This window comes from Hyposmocoma kahamanoa, unplaced genomic scaffold, assembly GCF_003589595.1.
Source record: "Hyposmocoma kahamanoa isolate Upper Pololo Valley unplaced genomic scaffold, ASM358959v1 160, whole genome shotgun sequence".
Taxonomy (NCBI): domain Eukaryota; kingdom Metazoa; phylum Arthropoda; class Insecta; order Lepidoptera; family Cosmopterigidae; genus Hyposmocoma; species Hyposmocoma kahamanoa.
This window is the reverse complement of record NW_020653575.1, coordinates 2,678,307-2,692,289: the sequence shown is the minus strand read 5'-3', so window position 1 is coordinate 2,692,289 and position 13,983 is coordinate 2,678,307. Positions and strand designations below refer to the sequence as shown.

At 35.0% G+C, this 13,983-nt stretch overlaps 1 protein-coding gene across 2 annotated transcripts in view; it reads left to right on the top strand.

The window, feature by feature from the left end:
* Nucleotides 1–1,515: 1,515 nt before the first annotated feature.
* LOC113240657 (odorant receptor coreceptor) overlaps nt 1,516–13,983 on the top strand; it is a 37,773-nt gene continuing 25,305 nt past the window's right edge. Inside the window, exons 1-2 of one of the 2 annotated variants that reach the window (XM_026478015.1) lie at nt 1,516–1,615; nt 3,231–3,441. In XM_026478015.1, coding sequence (XP_026333800.1) covers nt 1,516–1,615; nt 3,231–3,441 — 311 coding nt within the window. Of the gene's footprint in view, nt 1,620–3,230; nt 3,442–13,983 lie in introns of both variants that reach the window. The other variant, XM_026478016.1, reaches the window with a different exon arrangement.

Sequence of the window (13,983 nt, the reverse complement as noted above, 5' to 3'; positions counted from 1 at the left end):
TCAAAAACATAACACGTCATTGCAAAACGTATAAAGCAACTTACAATGAATTGATCATTCGTTTAACAATAAGTGAGAACGTCACACGCGTTTTAATTGTATTTACTTAATTTAATGAAAGATGGAAGGACATTTTCAGGAATCGAATTGAAGATTATAAATTGTAGTTGAGAAAGGTGAGTTGTACTAAATATTTTTGGTACTATAGCATCCTACGATGTCTCGAACGCTATAAAAAAAATACAAAATCTTTTTGCCAAAATCTACAGGGACAGCGTGTCTCTAAGACGAGTGATGAGGTAAAGAGATTTAATTTCAAAACATGATTATATGTGCCTAAAATACGGGCTTTTATAAATTTGGTGAAATTCGCCTATGCTAAATTAAGGCATAAATGTAGCAAAAAAAATTAATTATAATTAAAATTTCACTCATTATCTGACATAACTAAGTGTAAGCTTGTTACAAGTATGTAGTGTAACATGAAAATTTAACTACCTATGAGAAAATTAAGCCATAAAAACCGTTATGGTTCACTAGACAGAGAACGATGTCATCGAAATTTACAAATCGCATATTAACGGTGAATTCACAAAACGAAAAGGAAGACTGTTCATTTCTCCGTAAATGTTTTTTTCTACTCTTTTACTCTGTCTGTCAATTATAATATCGTAAACCATATCACCAAGGCGTTCTTTTTAGTTCTGAATCAAAATTATATTGTCTATGGTACCTGCTACTGAATTGAAAAATTTATGAGTTTCAAAAAAAAAGAACGTGTTACTTTTGCTAATTAAAATATCAACTATGACGCTGCTCAAACGCTCTACTGCCTCCTGATTTGTTCAATTGGCCTAAAGGTCTTACGACAGGGCCATAAATCATTATAAAAAAATGATTCATTAAAATAGCGGTACTGGGCCACTTCTGTCTCTTTTTTTTGTTTTTGTTTTGGGTTTTTGTTTGAGTTTGTTGTCGTAGATTGTTAACAAAATATCTGCCGTCCACTAACTAAAATGCAACTAAGTGACAACTGCTCAAATAACCGTTAGCAAAAAATAGAGCACAAAATTCTCTTTTAAAATTAGTTAACGTGTTCGGCTTATCGCAATTTACCCTAATAATGCATAGCTGAAATATCATTAAACAATATCGATATTCCAAAACTGGGTTAAGGTTTTTTATGATATCTCAAAAAAATATTTTGTCACTTAATCCTTGTTTTAGTTAAAGAACGGCTGTTTTTATTTATTTATTTTTTTATTTATACAGTATAGTTATACATTAATTATTGTCCAGGTTTCATTATTTTATTTACTCGTAAAAAGTACCTATTGTTTACAATTATTACATGATTAGGTCTTAAAATCTACCTATTACTTAGGCCACTCGGCAAAGCTTCATGGCGTAAACATACGACTCGACTTTAAGAACCCCCATTATTGAACGATTACATAAAATACTATTTTAATGGCTTCATGAGGAAATTTGATTGATTTTAATGTTCTTTAATAGATGATGGTCAAGGCGAAGTCTCAGGGCCTCGTGTCCGATTTGATGCCAAATCTGATGCTGCTGCGGGTGTTTGGCCATTTCATGTTCAACTATGTACCAGGTATGTTATTTTATTTGTTGTAGTAACGTAAAAACTGTAGATATATGAATTTTGATTTCATTCTGTAGATTCATCTATTTATTAATGAAGTATTTTTTGTTGCATATTAAAATTACAATGACAATATATAACAGTAGGACTTGAAACAATTTTTTTTCGGATCCAATTCGCATATATTTGTTTATTAACAAACCGGCGTTTCAGGCCCTTTACAGATACCATGGTCACGACTCATTATGCGACGTGTAGTCGAAAAAAAAAGTCTCGTTTTCCATGTAAAACAATCGTAAGAACCTAAGAGCTCGAAACATATAACAGCAGTCTATGTATAAAATAATTGTAATTTTTTTACAAAACTAATACCGACCTCAAAAGTTCATAGAATTACAACTATTTACCAAGTTTTATTGAAACCGGTTACCGGAAAGTGCGCGAAAACTTATTCATCCCCTGGTTCGCCACCCTTAGAGGTGGAATATTTTCTTGAAATTTAAATGGGACCAATACTGAGGTACCCTCTTTCCAACAAAAAATAATAATTAAAATCGGTTCACAAATACCGGCGTAATCGCGTAATATACATACATAAAAAATACAGTCGAATTGAGAACCTCCTCCTTTTTTTTCGAAGTCGGTTAGTAATAAGCTATTCCGTTCCATTCCGTTCCGCGGCAATGTAAATTTAGCCTTTATGGTGTTAAATATTGTCATTATAATTTCGCTGCCGGCAGTTATTTGCTATTTATTAATAATGTAATTATGCACAATTAACATAAGATTAATTATGCTATGGTTACAAATATTTGCTTCCATTCCGCAGTAATGTAAATTGAGCCTACGTTTCCCAATAACGAATTTCATCCTTCGTAAACTATCCAAAACTTGTTATATGCCAGGTAAAGACTTAATTGTGAGGTTTTGCTTCGAAGTCTGGATTAAATTTTAACTTAAGAAAGTTTTAAGTTAAGTTTCAGAATCGAAATTTTGGCGTGTTTTCACGTATTGTTTCAAGACGTTAACTTCTCATAATTAACTTTTACATATAACAAACTGGCTGACGGGACAGCAGAGGACATTAAATTGAGTAGTGTGTATATTATGTTATTTCAATTGTAGTAAGGATTGCAATGCTTTTGAGACAGACCTCGGAGTATCGCGGCGCATTTTTCTCTGCGTCTCAGAGTATTGAAATTTATACCTTATTACAATTGAAAAAAGTGTAAAATACACATTGATAAATTTTATGTCTTCTGCCTTATAGGCTACCGCAGTAGTTTGCGCTAGCCCTAACGTTCAATTTGCTGCGGAACGGAACGGAAGCGAACTTTTGTAACTATAGCATAATACATTTTATGTCAATTGTGTAACGTACAAACTAGATACGACATGGTTGCTACGGGAATTCCCCAGACTACGCGAGAATTTCCCGAAGGACGTGTGACCTGTTTTTTGGTTCATATCAAGTTTGTACGTTACACATTTAATATAAAGTTAATTATACTGTGTTTAAAAAAAATGTGCTTCCATTCCGTTCCGATGTAAATTGAGCGTAAGACAACAGTAGTGTTAATTCGCTCAGCTATGGCGCATTTTAATAACAATGTTGCAATTTCAGACGATGGCAGCATGTCAATGCTTTTGCGCAAAATCTATGCCAGCATGCATGCGTTTCTCATTTTCATACAATTTGTATGCATGGGCATCAATATGGCAAAATACTCGGACGAGGTTAACGAACTCACGGCCAATACGATTACTGTTCTGTTCTTTACGCATTCCTTGATCAAGTTGGTTTTCTTCGCTCTTAACTCAAAGAGTTTTTACAGGTAAGTTCATGGTACATCACGGGCAAGTTTTATGTCAATTTCGTTTCGTGCGGCACGGGTATGATTTATAAAAATTGAAAGTCCTGCAAGGGTGAGCGATGTGCCCTTCTTTGTTTATTGTTGCACAATTATCCTATTATAAAAATTCTCAATTTTGAAGTGCGTTAAATAAATTTTAGTAGTACTGAATCTATAAATGACAATACCAACAATGACGTTTTAGACAACCATTATCAATTACCTAATCTCAAACTAGAGAATCCCTTGTACTTAAGGGACACTATCCTGAATATCCAGACCAGATTCAATAGAAAAGTTAATTTTTCATATTGGTTCAACCAGAAAAAAAACCTAGGACCTCCTCAACTCGCGCCCACAGTGCTAACTGTTTCAAGAAACGAAATGAAGTAAAGAATAATTGTACCAACCAAACCTAAGCAACAAGTATGATATATCGAGTTCTTAGGTTTTCGCAATTGTTACATATAGGAAATGAAACAATTTTTCCGGATTTAAATCGCCATGACCATGGGACCTGTAAAGGGCCCGAAACGTCGGTTTGTTTGAAAAAACAAATATACGCGATTTAAATCCGGAAAAATAGTTTCATTTCCTATAACAAGTATGATAATTTAATTATGTATACCCGTAACAATAAATAACACTCGTAATGTGTAAAACACGATAATTATAATAATAAATTATAGTTTATTTCTCCTTCCAAAAGAATTTACAAAACAGAGAACATTTGAGGAAAGCTGGAGCCGAAACTAAATCAAAACATTTGTATTTTAGGTAAATAAAAAAAACTATACAAATACAAAAAGAACAGAAGGAAAATCCATAACGTGGAAACTAAAGAACATCACCATAATATTATACTTTTTAATACAGTTGCTCAAAACGTGGTATTTTTCGTACTACAAATCGTGCCGAAAGTTGGAATTTTCGCACTAGTGCTTTTTACTTTTCCATTATTTTTTAAATTTACTGTTGTTTCAAATCTTAATCACAGAACTAAAGAAGTTGCATATTTATGTGCTTTGTGACGTAAGTCATTCGTCATTAAAACTTATATTTATTTACAAATACTATATAATGAACGTATCGAGTGGAGGTCCACAGTCTCTGCCTACCCCTGAATGGGTGACAAGCGAGATTTTTATGTGTATATTTGTTCTATGTATTACAGATAAGTTGTATCTCACTACCGTGCACGGGTTCCTAAAGAAGTTTAAACAAAAGTACCAGGACTTCATAATAAGAAAAGTGGTTACAGACCGATATTACAGAAAATAAACAAAAACAGCACGTTAGAACTAGATTTCCATAGACTTTTAAATAATGGTTGCAGTGGTTGTATTTCATTATTTTAATTTACTAGCAGAAAATGAGTTTTTTTTAACTACTGTTTTATTTTACTTTCAATGTAGTTTTTTCGCAAATGTATTAAAAAACGTCGTTTGGTGCACGTGCGGATTTGTCATTTTCACTTGTCTCGAGTCTTGACCCTCGCCTCTGGCTCGGGCCAAGAAGCCTCGAGGCTCGTGAATAATGACTAACTTTCCGCACTTGTATCAAAAATAACTATTTTACAATCATCCCAGATTCAACTCGTACGTCATTTTTTTTATTTTATTTCTGAACACTTGCGAATGTGACCGATAATTAATATCCAATTCTGATTATTTTACTTTTATTGAAACTTAATTCCATGGATGCCAAGGCCCTTGAGTCGAAAATTTAAATTACAAAGATCTGACGGACACTACCACTGCTCCCGTCACCCTGAGACATAAGTTGACAAGTCCCATGTACCTGTAATTTCACCAGCACCCTTACCCTTCAAAACCGGAACACAGTAATGCTGACATTACTGTTTGGCGGCAGAAAAAGGTAAAGTCATCCCCTGGAAAGCTACGTTTTTGCTGCAAAAGCTTACTTTTAACAAGTTCGTTTTTTTCATTAAAAAACCTAACTATAAAAGATGCCTCAGTCGTAAAATTAATAAGTAAGTACGCTCAAGAAAAATCAAGCTATAACCAGTAATTGATTGATTTCATTTTGTTTGCATCTCGCGTAAACTATTTAGGATTGGGTCCGTTCGTAAACTGTTTAAGATTTACAATAGCAAATATATTTAAAATGAGATAAAAATCTTAAAGTTGTCAAAAGTCACAAAGATTACCTTAGGGTGATTCCAATTCTGGCTTGATATTTGCAAGAACATAGTCAAATGTTTCCACGGTTATCCTAGCGTTATCATAGAACTTGTCCGTGATTTTCTTCGGTCTTCGTAATTTCGCCTTTTTGCAGTACATGATCACGTCATCTTGCGCCTATAATAATTCATACTCATCATAACATAAAAAGGTTATGTCAGAGCACCGACATCACGCTCACACTCTCGTTACGTCTTTTTACCGCCGCATATTAAGCGATCTGGTCGCTGGCGTCCAGAACAGGACTGCCGCCCGCGTCGTTGTCGCCACCGCGTCGCCGCTCGTTGTTTTTTTTATAATATCAAGTGATGAGATGAACAAGTCGTGTTCACGATGGTAAGCTACATGCCTGTTCATAACAGTTGCAGTGCTACTCAAAGCTTTAAATCGCAAAGATCTGAGGGGCACTGCCACTGCGCCCGTCACCCTGAGACATAAGTTGACAAGTTTCATGCGCATGTAATTTCACCAGTTTTCCCGTTCGGGTCCCATGGTCACGACTGACCTAGTGTAGCAATCGCGAAAGGCCTTGAAAGAATTTGATAAGTACAAACTAGAGGATAATTCACTATCAGATCAAGGTTGTTACCAGTACTCTTAAGTTAAATATCGTGGAGTAACCATAGGACGTTAACTGAGACATCCAAAGTTGTACTAAACGGCTAATAGAATGACTAAACCAGTAACGCGTAGCTTCAAACGATCAATGCTTCTTCAAGTTTCTTAATAACTATCAAACTCCACCAAATAAAACAGAGACTCAACATGAATTACACGCGGCCTAGACCCGTCTAAATCTTAAATGAAAGAAAAAGCGTGATAAATACAATTTATATTATTATTAACAACAAAGTTTAAAGTCAATACACGCAATATTTTGTTGTGTACTTATAAATTGATACTTCCTCAGGGGACGATTTCGGGTCCTATGTTATATATACACTTTGTACAAATCTCAACGCAATAGGTCGTAGTCATTCTATTCCGTAGCGAATTCACCCGTAATAGCAGAAATGTCATTTATTTCGTTTGAAAATTATTTTACTACAAAAATACTGCCCTTCGAGGCCAGTCGAATTGAATTCACATCATTCCGACAAAAATTTTAACAAAACTCTGAACCTTTATCTTTTGCACGTGGTTTCTATTAGCTCAAAAATCGAACCCCTAGGATAACCCTCAGGTGTCATTTATCAATCGATTATGGTTTTCATGGTTCATTTTTCGATATTACGTCTTCGCTATTTCTGCTAAGTTCGATCGGATTAGTGACGTCAGCAAAAGCTTGCTCGCCTCGAAAGCAATATTCATCATGACTTAGCGTTTCTACGTAACATCCGTTTAAATTCCCAGGAGAACATAAGTCTGAAACATGTGATTGTAAGTAATATATGTATATAAAATGAGCTTTTTGTTCAGATTGATAAGAAAGGGTTGGTAAAAGGGATTTTATTTACCAAAAAAGCCTTCGTTTGTCCAATTTACTAGCAGTCTAATCTGATGGAAAGTAAGGATTTGGAGGAAGATTGTACACTTATGCCTAGAGGATGTCTGTTCACTTAGCACTTTAAAATATGTAGGTAGTATCATAAATAAATTGGTAATATGTTTTTGTCCCTACAATATACAAGCTTGTTAATTTAATCAATGGAGGATGATTGTATCAATTAATGCAAACAACTACCAATATGATCTCGTGAAATCACAAAAAAAGTGCCACACAAACACACCAACGACCTGATCTCAAACTATGGAATTCCATGTAGTTTGAGTACCAGAGTTTGGGGAATTTATCATTCTCCCCTAATGTATAATGAAACGGCCTTTTGAACCTCAATTGAACCTCAATTTTTGAATTTTACAAATAATTGCGACAATTTGAAAACACTGACTTGAGTGTCAAATTTTAGTTACTTCCATAGTATAATGTCCTACGAGATTCTCAAGCGGCAGATATGCAAACCATATTTGTGTTGCAAAAACGAGCGATTCGTTTTGTCTACCGTTTAGGTTCTCGGGCTTATCTCAGAGAAAAGTGTAAGGAGACTGGTATCATGACTGTGACTTCACTCTACATTTACTCAAATATTTTGTATGCGCGTAAAAATATACATTATTTCATTAAGAAAGAAGATGTCTATAATATTAACCTTAAAACTAAACTCATGGTACCATGCTTAAAAAATAACGTTTTCAAACGTAAAAATGTTACCTATGGAATAAATCATTATTTGACTTTTACTCAATCAACTATCAACCAAACCGAAACACTATTGAAAATCTTTGGCAAGTGTAACACTCTCCATGACGACTTTCACCCAAAGCAACTGCAAAAACCGCCAAACCACCCACGGAGTGAGAAAGGGTGCGGTTCGTAACAAGTGACATATTTTTAGTCGATATAACGCTCAACAGATATAATTAATTTATGGTATACAGACATTTGACATATTCTTGCATGCTATGAAGGGTATAATAAACGACTGATATAACAATTTTCAATCTAATATACTGGCGGCATAATGTTCATTTTATATGACAAGAGTATAATGTATTAATATAATTCGAGTGGTGTTTAGGTGCAATGGTGAATGAACCGAATTTGTTAGCATTTCCTAGTTGGTTCATCTTCCTCCTGTGGGATTAGGTTAGGTTAGTATATAACAAAACTGCACGAGCCGAACAACCGCAGCGAGCGTGCCGCGGCAGCGGCCGGCGAGTGCCAGAACCGAATTTTTTGCATTTGCTAGAAGAATCGACCTCCTTCTGTTGGTTTAGGTTAGCATATGCAATTTATATTCTGCTTAGTTTTAAAAACTATATTTTATTACACAAAAAGGACTTAAAGCTATACAAAAACAATTATATTTTGCGATTATATAATTAATGAAATAAAACAAATCTTACCAACATACTATATGGCGCTTCAACTATTCATAAAACGAAATATTGTGTTATATTATTTAATACATTATACTATTAGTACTTATACCATTTGTTCATTATGTCACCTAATGATTATATTTAATATTTGTTACATTTTTTTTGTTGATTATACAGTGAGTTATTATATCAAATGATGTTATATAAAGTGAAAACAGATTATTTGTTATTATATCTTCCATTACACACCCAGTGAGAAAACTGAACACAAAAACAAAAACTAACCTTTTGAACACAATATCTTTAAAACACACATGCATTCCTGACTGAAAACTGTCTATAAAACATCATAGTTTTAATATTATAATTATAATATATATAAAAAAGCTTACAATAAGATTGTTTTTGAAAGGTTATGCTAGGCACCCTGGATTCGAACTAGGGATGTTCCTGTACTATGAGTACTAGTGCAATGGAATGAAGGAGCTACCAAGATCTTGCTAGCTATGCTATTAATGTGAAAAGGTTATATAATATGCCGCGACCAGGATCACGACAATAAAATAAGAAATTTCGGTCCACAAAAATGTATTCCATAGATAAATAGTTAAAAAAAGAAATGCTGTAACAAGTCCCTACTTAAATACAAAACGTGAGACAGACTTACCCCGAAACAGCCGAGTTATATAGAATTACAGATTGGTTAGCATTAAAATTGGTCTGTGCTTTAGGTTGAGAACTGGTTAAAGGATCAAAATTAGACGCAATTAAAAATTACAGCCGAACTGCTCGCTACAGCGATTGAGCAGGGAGTGACGACGGAACGAAACAAAGTGAAAATGGTGAGGCAAAGGAATTAAGGAGCAGAGGAAAAATTCATATATCTGTATAAATGTATATCCACTTTAAAGTTAAAAATAAAATATTGTATGAGTAACTACACGATATATTCAAGCGTAGACACTAATCAGAAACATAAAACAATAAAGTTTCCTCGATAGATAAAAATCACGAAATGATCTCTAATTTTCACATTTTTTCGATTCATCCTCGAAATGCTACAGGTTGTTAGGACAAAAATTAGATAATTAATTATATTTATGCATGATTGAGAACTGTCACTAAGGATTTTTTTTTAATCCCTTTAGTTTTAGAGTTATTCCGCTAAAACGAATTTGGTACTATTATTGCGCAAAATTCAATATCTTCTGTCGCATGTCACGCGAACTTCAGGCATATATTTGTTTCACAAATTTGGGCGGAGCCAACGTCAAAACTTTTTTGGCATGCTCCCTCTTAAAGAACTATTCAAAATTTTAAAACAAGTGGCCAGGAACCAGAGAAAAGATGATAAAAAGGGTGGGATATCGATGTAAGGAGGTCACATCGCCACAAAAGTGCACGGAAAGAGCCTCCTTACACGACCTACCATTAATTTCATGGACATTTAACAATCGGCGAGTACTTTCCGCTAATTGTCAAATCCTTTCACCACGATGGCAAACATTATTGTGTACGGCATCGATACGATAAGAAGAAGATTAAAGTGAATACATTTTCTTATAGACAAACGTGTACTGTCAGTCAGTCGGTTAACATCATTCGAGATTACTGGCTAACATGCGGCTGTTTAGTAAAAAAAATATATTATTGATTTTTTGTAACTATTTCTTCGCAGTTCCTAAGGCTGTTCGTCGTAATAGGAGGAACCACCCTCTTGGGTGTAACGCAATTAAGTTAACCCCTGTATATGACAGCTTGTTGTCCGGAAATTGTTGTAAACTATCCTATAAGTAATATAAAGAATACTTCGACTCATCCGAAGAACAGAGTCCGATGTGATTATATAGCGAAAAGAGAATAAGTACGTTACAGAATAATTTCATTATTCAAACTAAGGCCTACGTGAAGGTGTTTTGAGAATTTATATATCTTGTTTCGTTTCGGAAATTATAAAATTGAACAACAGTCGATCTGACATTCACAGCGAAGAAGAACGAACGAAATGTACTATGTCCTGAGAATAAGTAGCCTTGCACATAGACCTTTGTTCTACGGATGTGTCGACTTATATTGTTCAAGCGTTCGTAGCTTCTTCATACGGTGTTTCTTAGTCATAAAATAATTACCTCCAAATAATACTACGCCAATTAGTTTTTTTTGGTAATTTTCTGTTTTTAATGTAAACAGCTTTATTTTATTTATTAAATTATTGTGCTATCCGAATTTTATGAAAAAAAAAATTTAAAAAAATAGAATAAAAACAAAATGGCGTAATGTTTGTTGGAGGTATCGATAGAAAACTTTTAATAACGTTAACAGTGCGTGTGTTAAAATTGTTAATTGTAATAATTGTGTCATTAGAACAAATGACATGCGGTAATCATAGTTAAAGTCGCACCGCAAAGGCCACATCAGCCAAATTACAACTTATTAATAGAGAGGTTTAAACACTCTACGAACTAACTTAGGCGATAACTACATTTCGCTTAAGTAGAGATGGAGTCCATAATCTGACCCGGTTAGTGGTGGTTGCGTACAAAAACCACATTAGTTTTAAATTATGCACTTATAAACATTTTTTATTTTATGAAGATTTGACATTAAACATGTTTTATGTGAAAACCCTAATTAGGTTATTGTCAGACTTCTGTCAAAATAAATTATCAATATACTCGTGCGCGATCTCTTCGCGGTCAGTTGTAGTAGTAATAATTAGTAGCAGTAGAGCTCCTTGTGAAAGATTTTGTCCAGGGAAGTACTGCCACCTTACCTATTTCTGCCGTTTAGCAGTATTGCGTTCCGGTTTTGAAGGGTAAGGGTGCTGGTGAAATTGCAGCCAGGAAGCTTGGCATCCTTTCCAAAGTGAGGCGTTATTTTACACCGGGAGAGTTGCTTCTGCTGTACCAAGCTCAAGTCCAGTCGGGTATTGCTGCCACATATGGGATGGCTCTGCTAAGTATCAACTGGCAACTTTGAATTCAATCGACAAGCGTGTCAAGATGCTTACAGGTGACTCGGAATTAGTGGAGGCGAAGTTGCAGAGCCTTGAACACCGCCGTAAAGTTGCCTGCTTATCGGTATTCTACAGGATATATCACGGAGAGTGTGCGATGGAATTGCATAATTTGATTCCGCCTTCCCCTTTCCATCATCGGGGAACTTGACGTGGGCTGGGTTTCCACCCCTGTGTTGTGGATATTCCCAGGATTCGCAAGAAGCTATTCGCTTCCATATTTATATGGCGAGCGGCAAGAGAGTGGAATTCCCTACCCGCGGACTTATTCCCCGAACGCTATAACTTGGACCTTTTCAAGGTGAGAGTGAATGGGCATTACTTAAGTGTGCATCGTGCTACATCGTTGACCTCATTACTCATCACTCCATCACTCTCCATCAGGTGAGATTGAGGTCAAATGCGCACTTACTTTTTATAAAAAAATAAAAAATTACAGGCACATGGGACTTGTCAACTTATGTCTCTGGGTGATGTGTGGGATTTAAAGCTTTGAGGGGCACTGCAACTGATATGGACTGGCGTGTCGCCTACAATGAGGTCACTTGGTATCTTAAAAAAGAGACCGAAATCGTTCGCCGGGTGATTAACAATAAACACTAAACACACAAATAATATATTTTTATTTATTTCATATCATTTTTTAGTCCATAATTCCCCGTACCCACAATAAAGCGACACATACCATTGTAAAGGACACTTATTTTTTTATAAATCTAGCCATATGTCATTTCTGTGCGCCATGGGTATAAACTTAAATGGGTTTAAACTCATTTAAACTTTCACGATTTTCATATGTTGATTTTAAATTCAAATTATTTGGTCTCAAAGGGACTATGGACGTTGCAATACCAACATCCGAAACGTCGAGGTAAATAAAATATGTTTTTATACACGATTAAGTTCCGAATTTAAAATTAAATAAAGTAGGTGTAGTTTTTATGTTTTGGTGAGCCATCATCTTTCACATTTACATAATTTGTTACATGTAGTATGCTCACTGTGTCTTTATTCTACCAAGTGTACGAAGTTACATAATTTTAAAGTAACGTTTACATTTTATCTGCACTTGATTGTGAATGCTTTGAAACACAAGAAAGGCCTTCCCCACATCGATAACGAGGCGTGAGATCGAAATTTTATGAGAACATTATCATAATCGGTGATGCCGTCGTTTATTAATACCCGTCAGAATAATCTCCACGCCTTTGTTAATAGAGACGAAAGAAGTTATGTAAATTGAAGATACTGTAAGGCAAATTCCCTTGTGTAAATAAACACGTACTCACTAATGCAAGCACGTATGCATACATGCACACACACGTGGAGTATGCACGCATACCTGTACCACTACCGTACAAAGCAGTTACGAAATTACTTTTTGAAAATTTTGCCTTGCTTATAAGTGCATACAAACTGAAAAGGTTACCAACGGGTTAGCGAAAATTGTGCGAAACAGGATTCATACCATAGCTTGCCACCCTTAGAGGTGGAATATTTTCTTCCAATTTAAATGGTACCAATACTGAGATATCCTCATTCCAACATAAAAATCGGTTCACAATTAAAACGGTAATTGCATAACATACATACAAAAAAACAGACGTATTGAGAACCTCCTCCATTTTTCGAAATCGGTTAAAAATATAACAATGATTTTCGGAATGAAAACGGCTCAATTACTAATGTATCACTTTTTCATTAACTGTGGTGGTTATTTTGTCTTTACACAGACAAATTCAACACTAAATACGGCGTTTATGTACCGACGCGGGAGTGGGATTTCTAACAATTATTAAAGAGTCCCATATAGCGTGCCATTCGAGCCTTAATGAGTCGGCTTTAACTGCCACTGTGGACGATTGGTTACCATGCTGGAGCGGTTACTATGTTGAGTGTGTGCGTTATTATTATTATATATGAACGATGATTTTAAAGTCGTTTTACGGCATTAACTCATTTTATGAATTATTTAACTTTCATTCTAAAGGTCACGTTATTTCTTTGATTATAAACTACATTTAAGTAAACTTAACGCGATTATATGATGAACATTTGGCGACTGTGTTGTAGAGCCTGGGATTTATTGCCTCCACTTGACCTGTACCTTCCGTCGACTAGAAAATCCGGGGTGCTCAATCTTTATGTCATTAATTTGCCACTTATTCGCACGAAGCGCTTTGCTTCCTCGTTCCTAATGAATACAGCAAAGAAATGGAGTACACTAACAATAATAATAATATGGTTTATTTCCTTCACACTCACCTCTATAACTACTATATAACATTATGTTGTAAACCAAAATATTTGTTGTCTGTGAAGGCTGGAGCCTGAACTAGGATACTCTGTGCAATAGGTCTCCAGGCCTCCACCTACGGATAAAATATTCTGAAAACAACTACTACGACAAGAATTACTAAT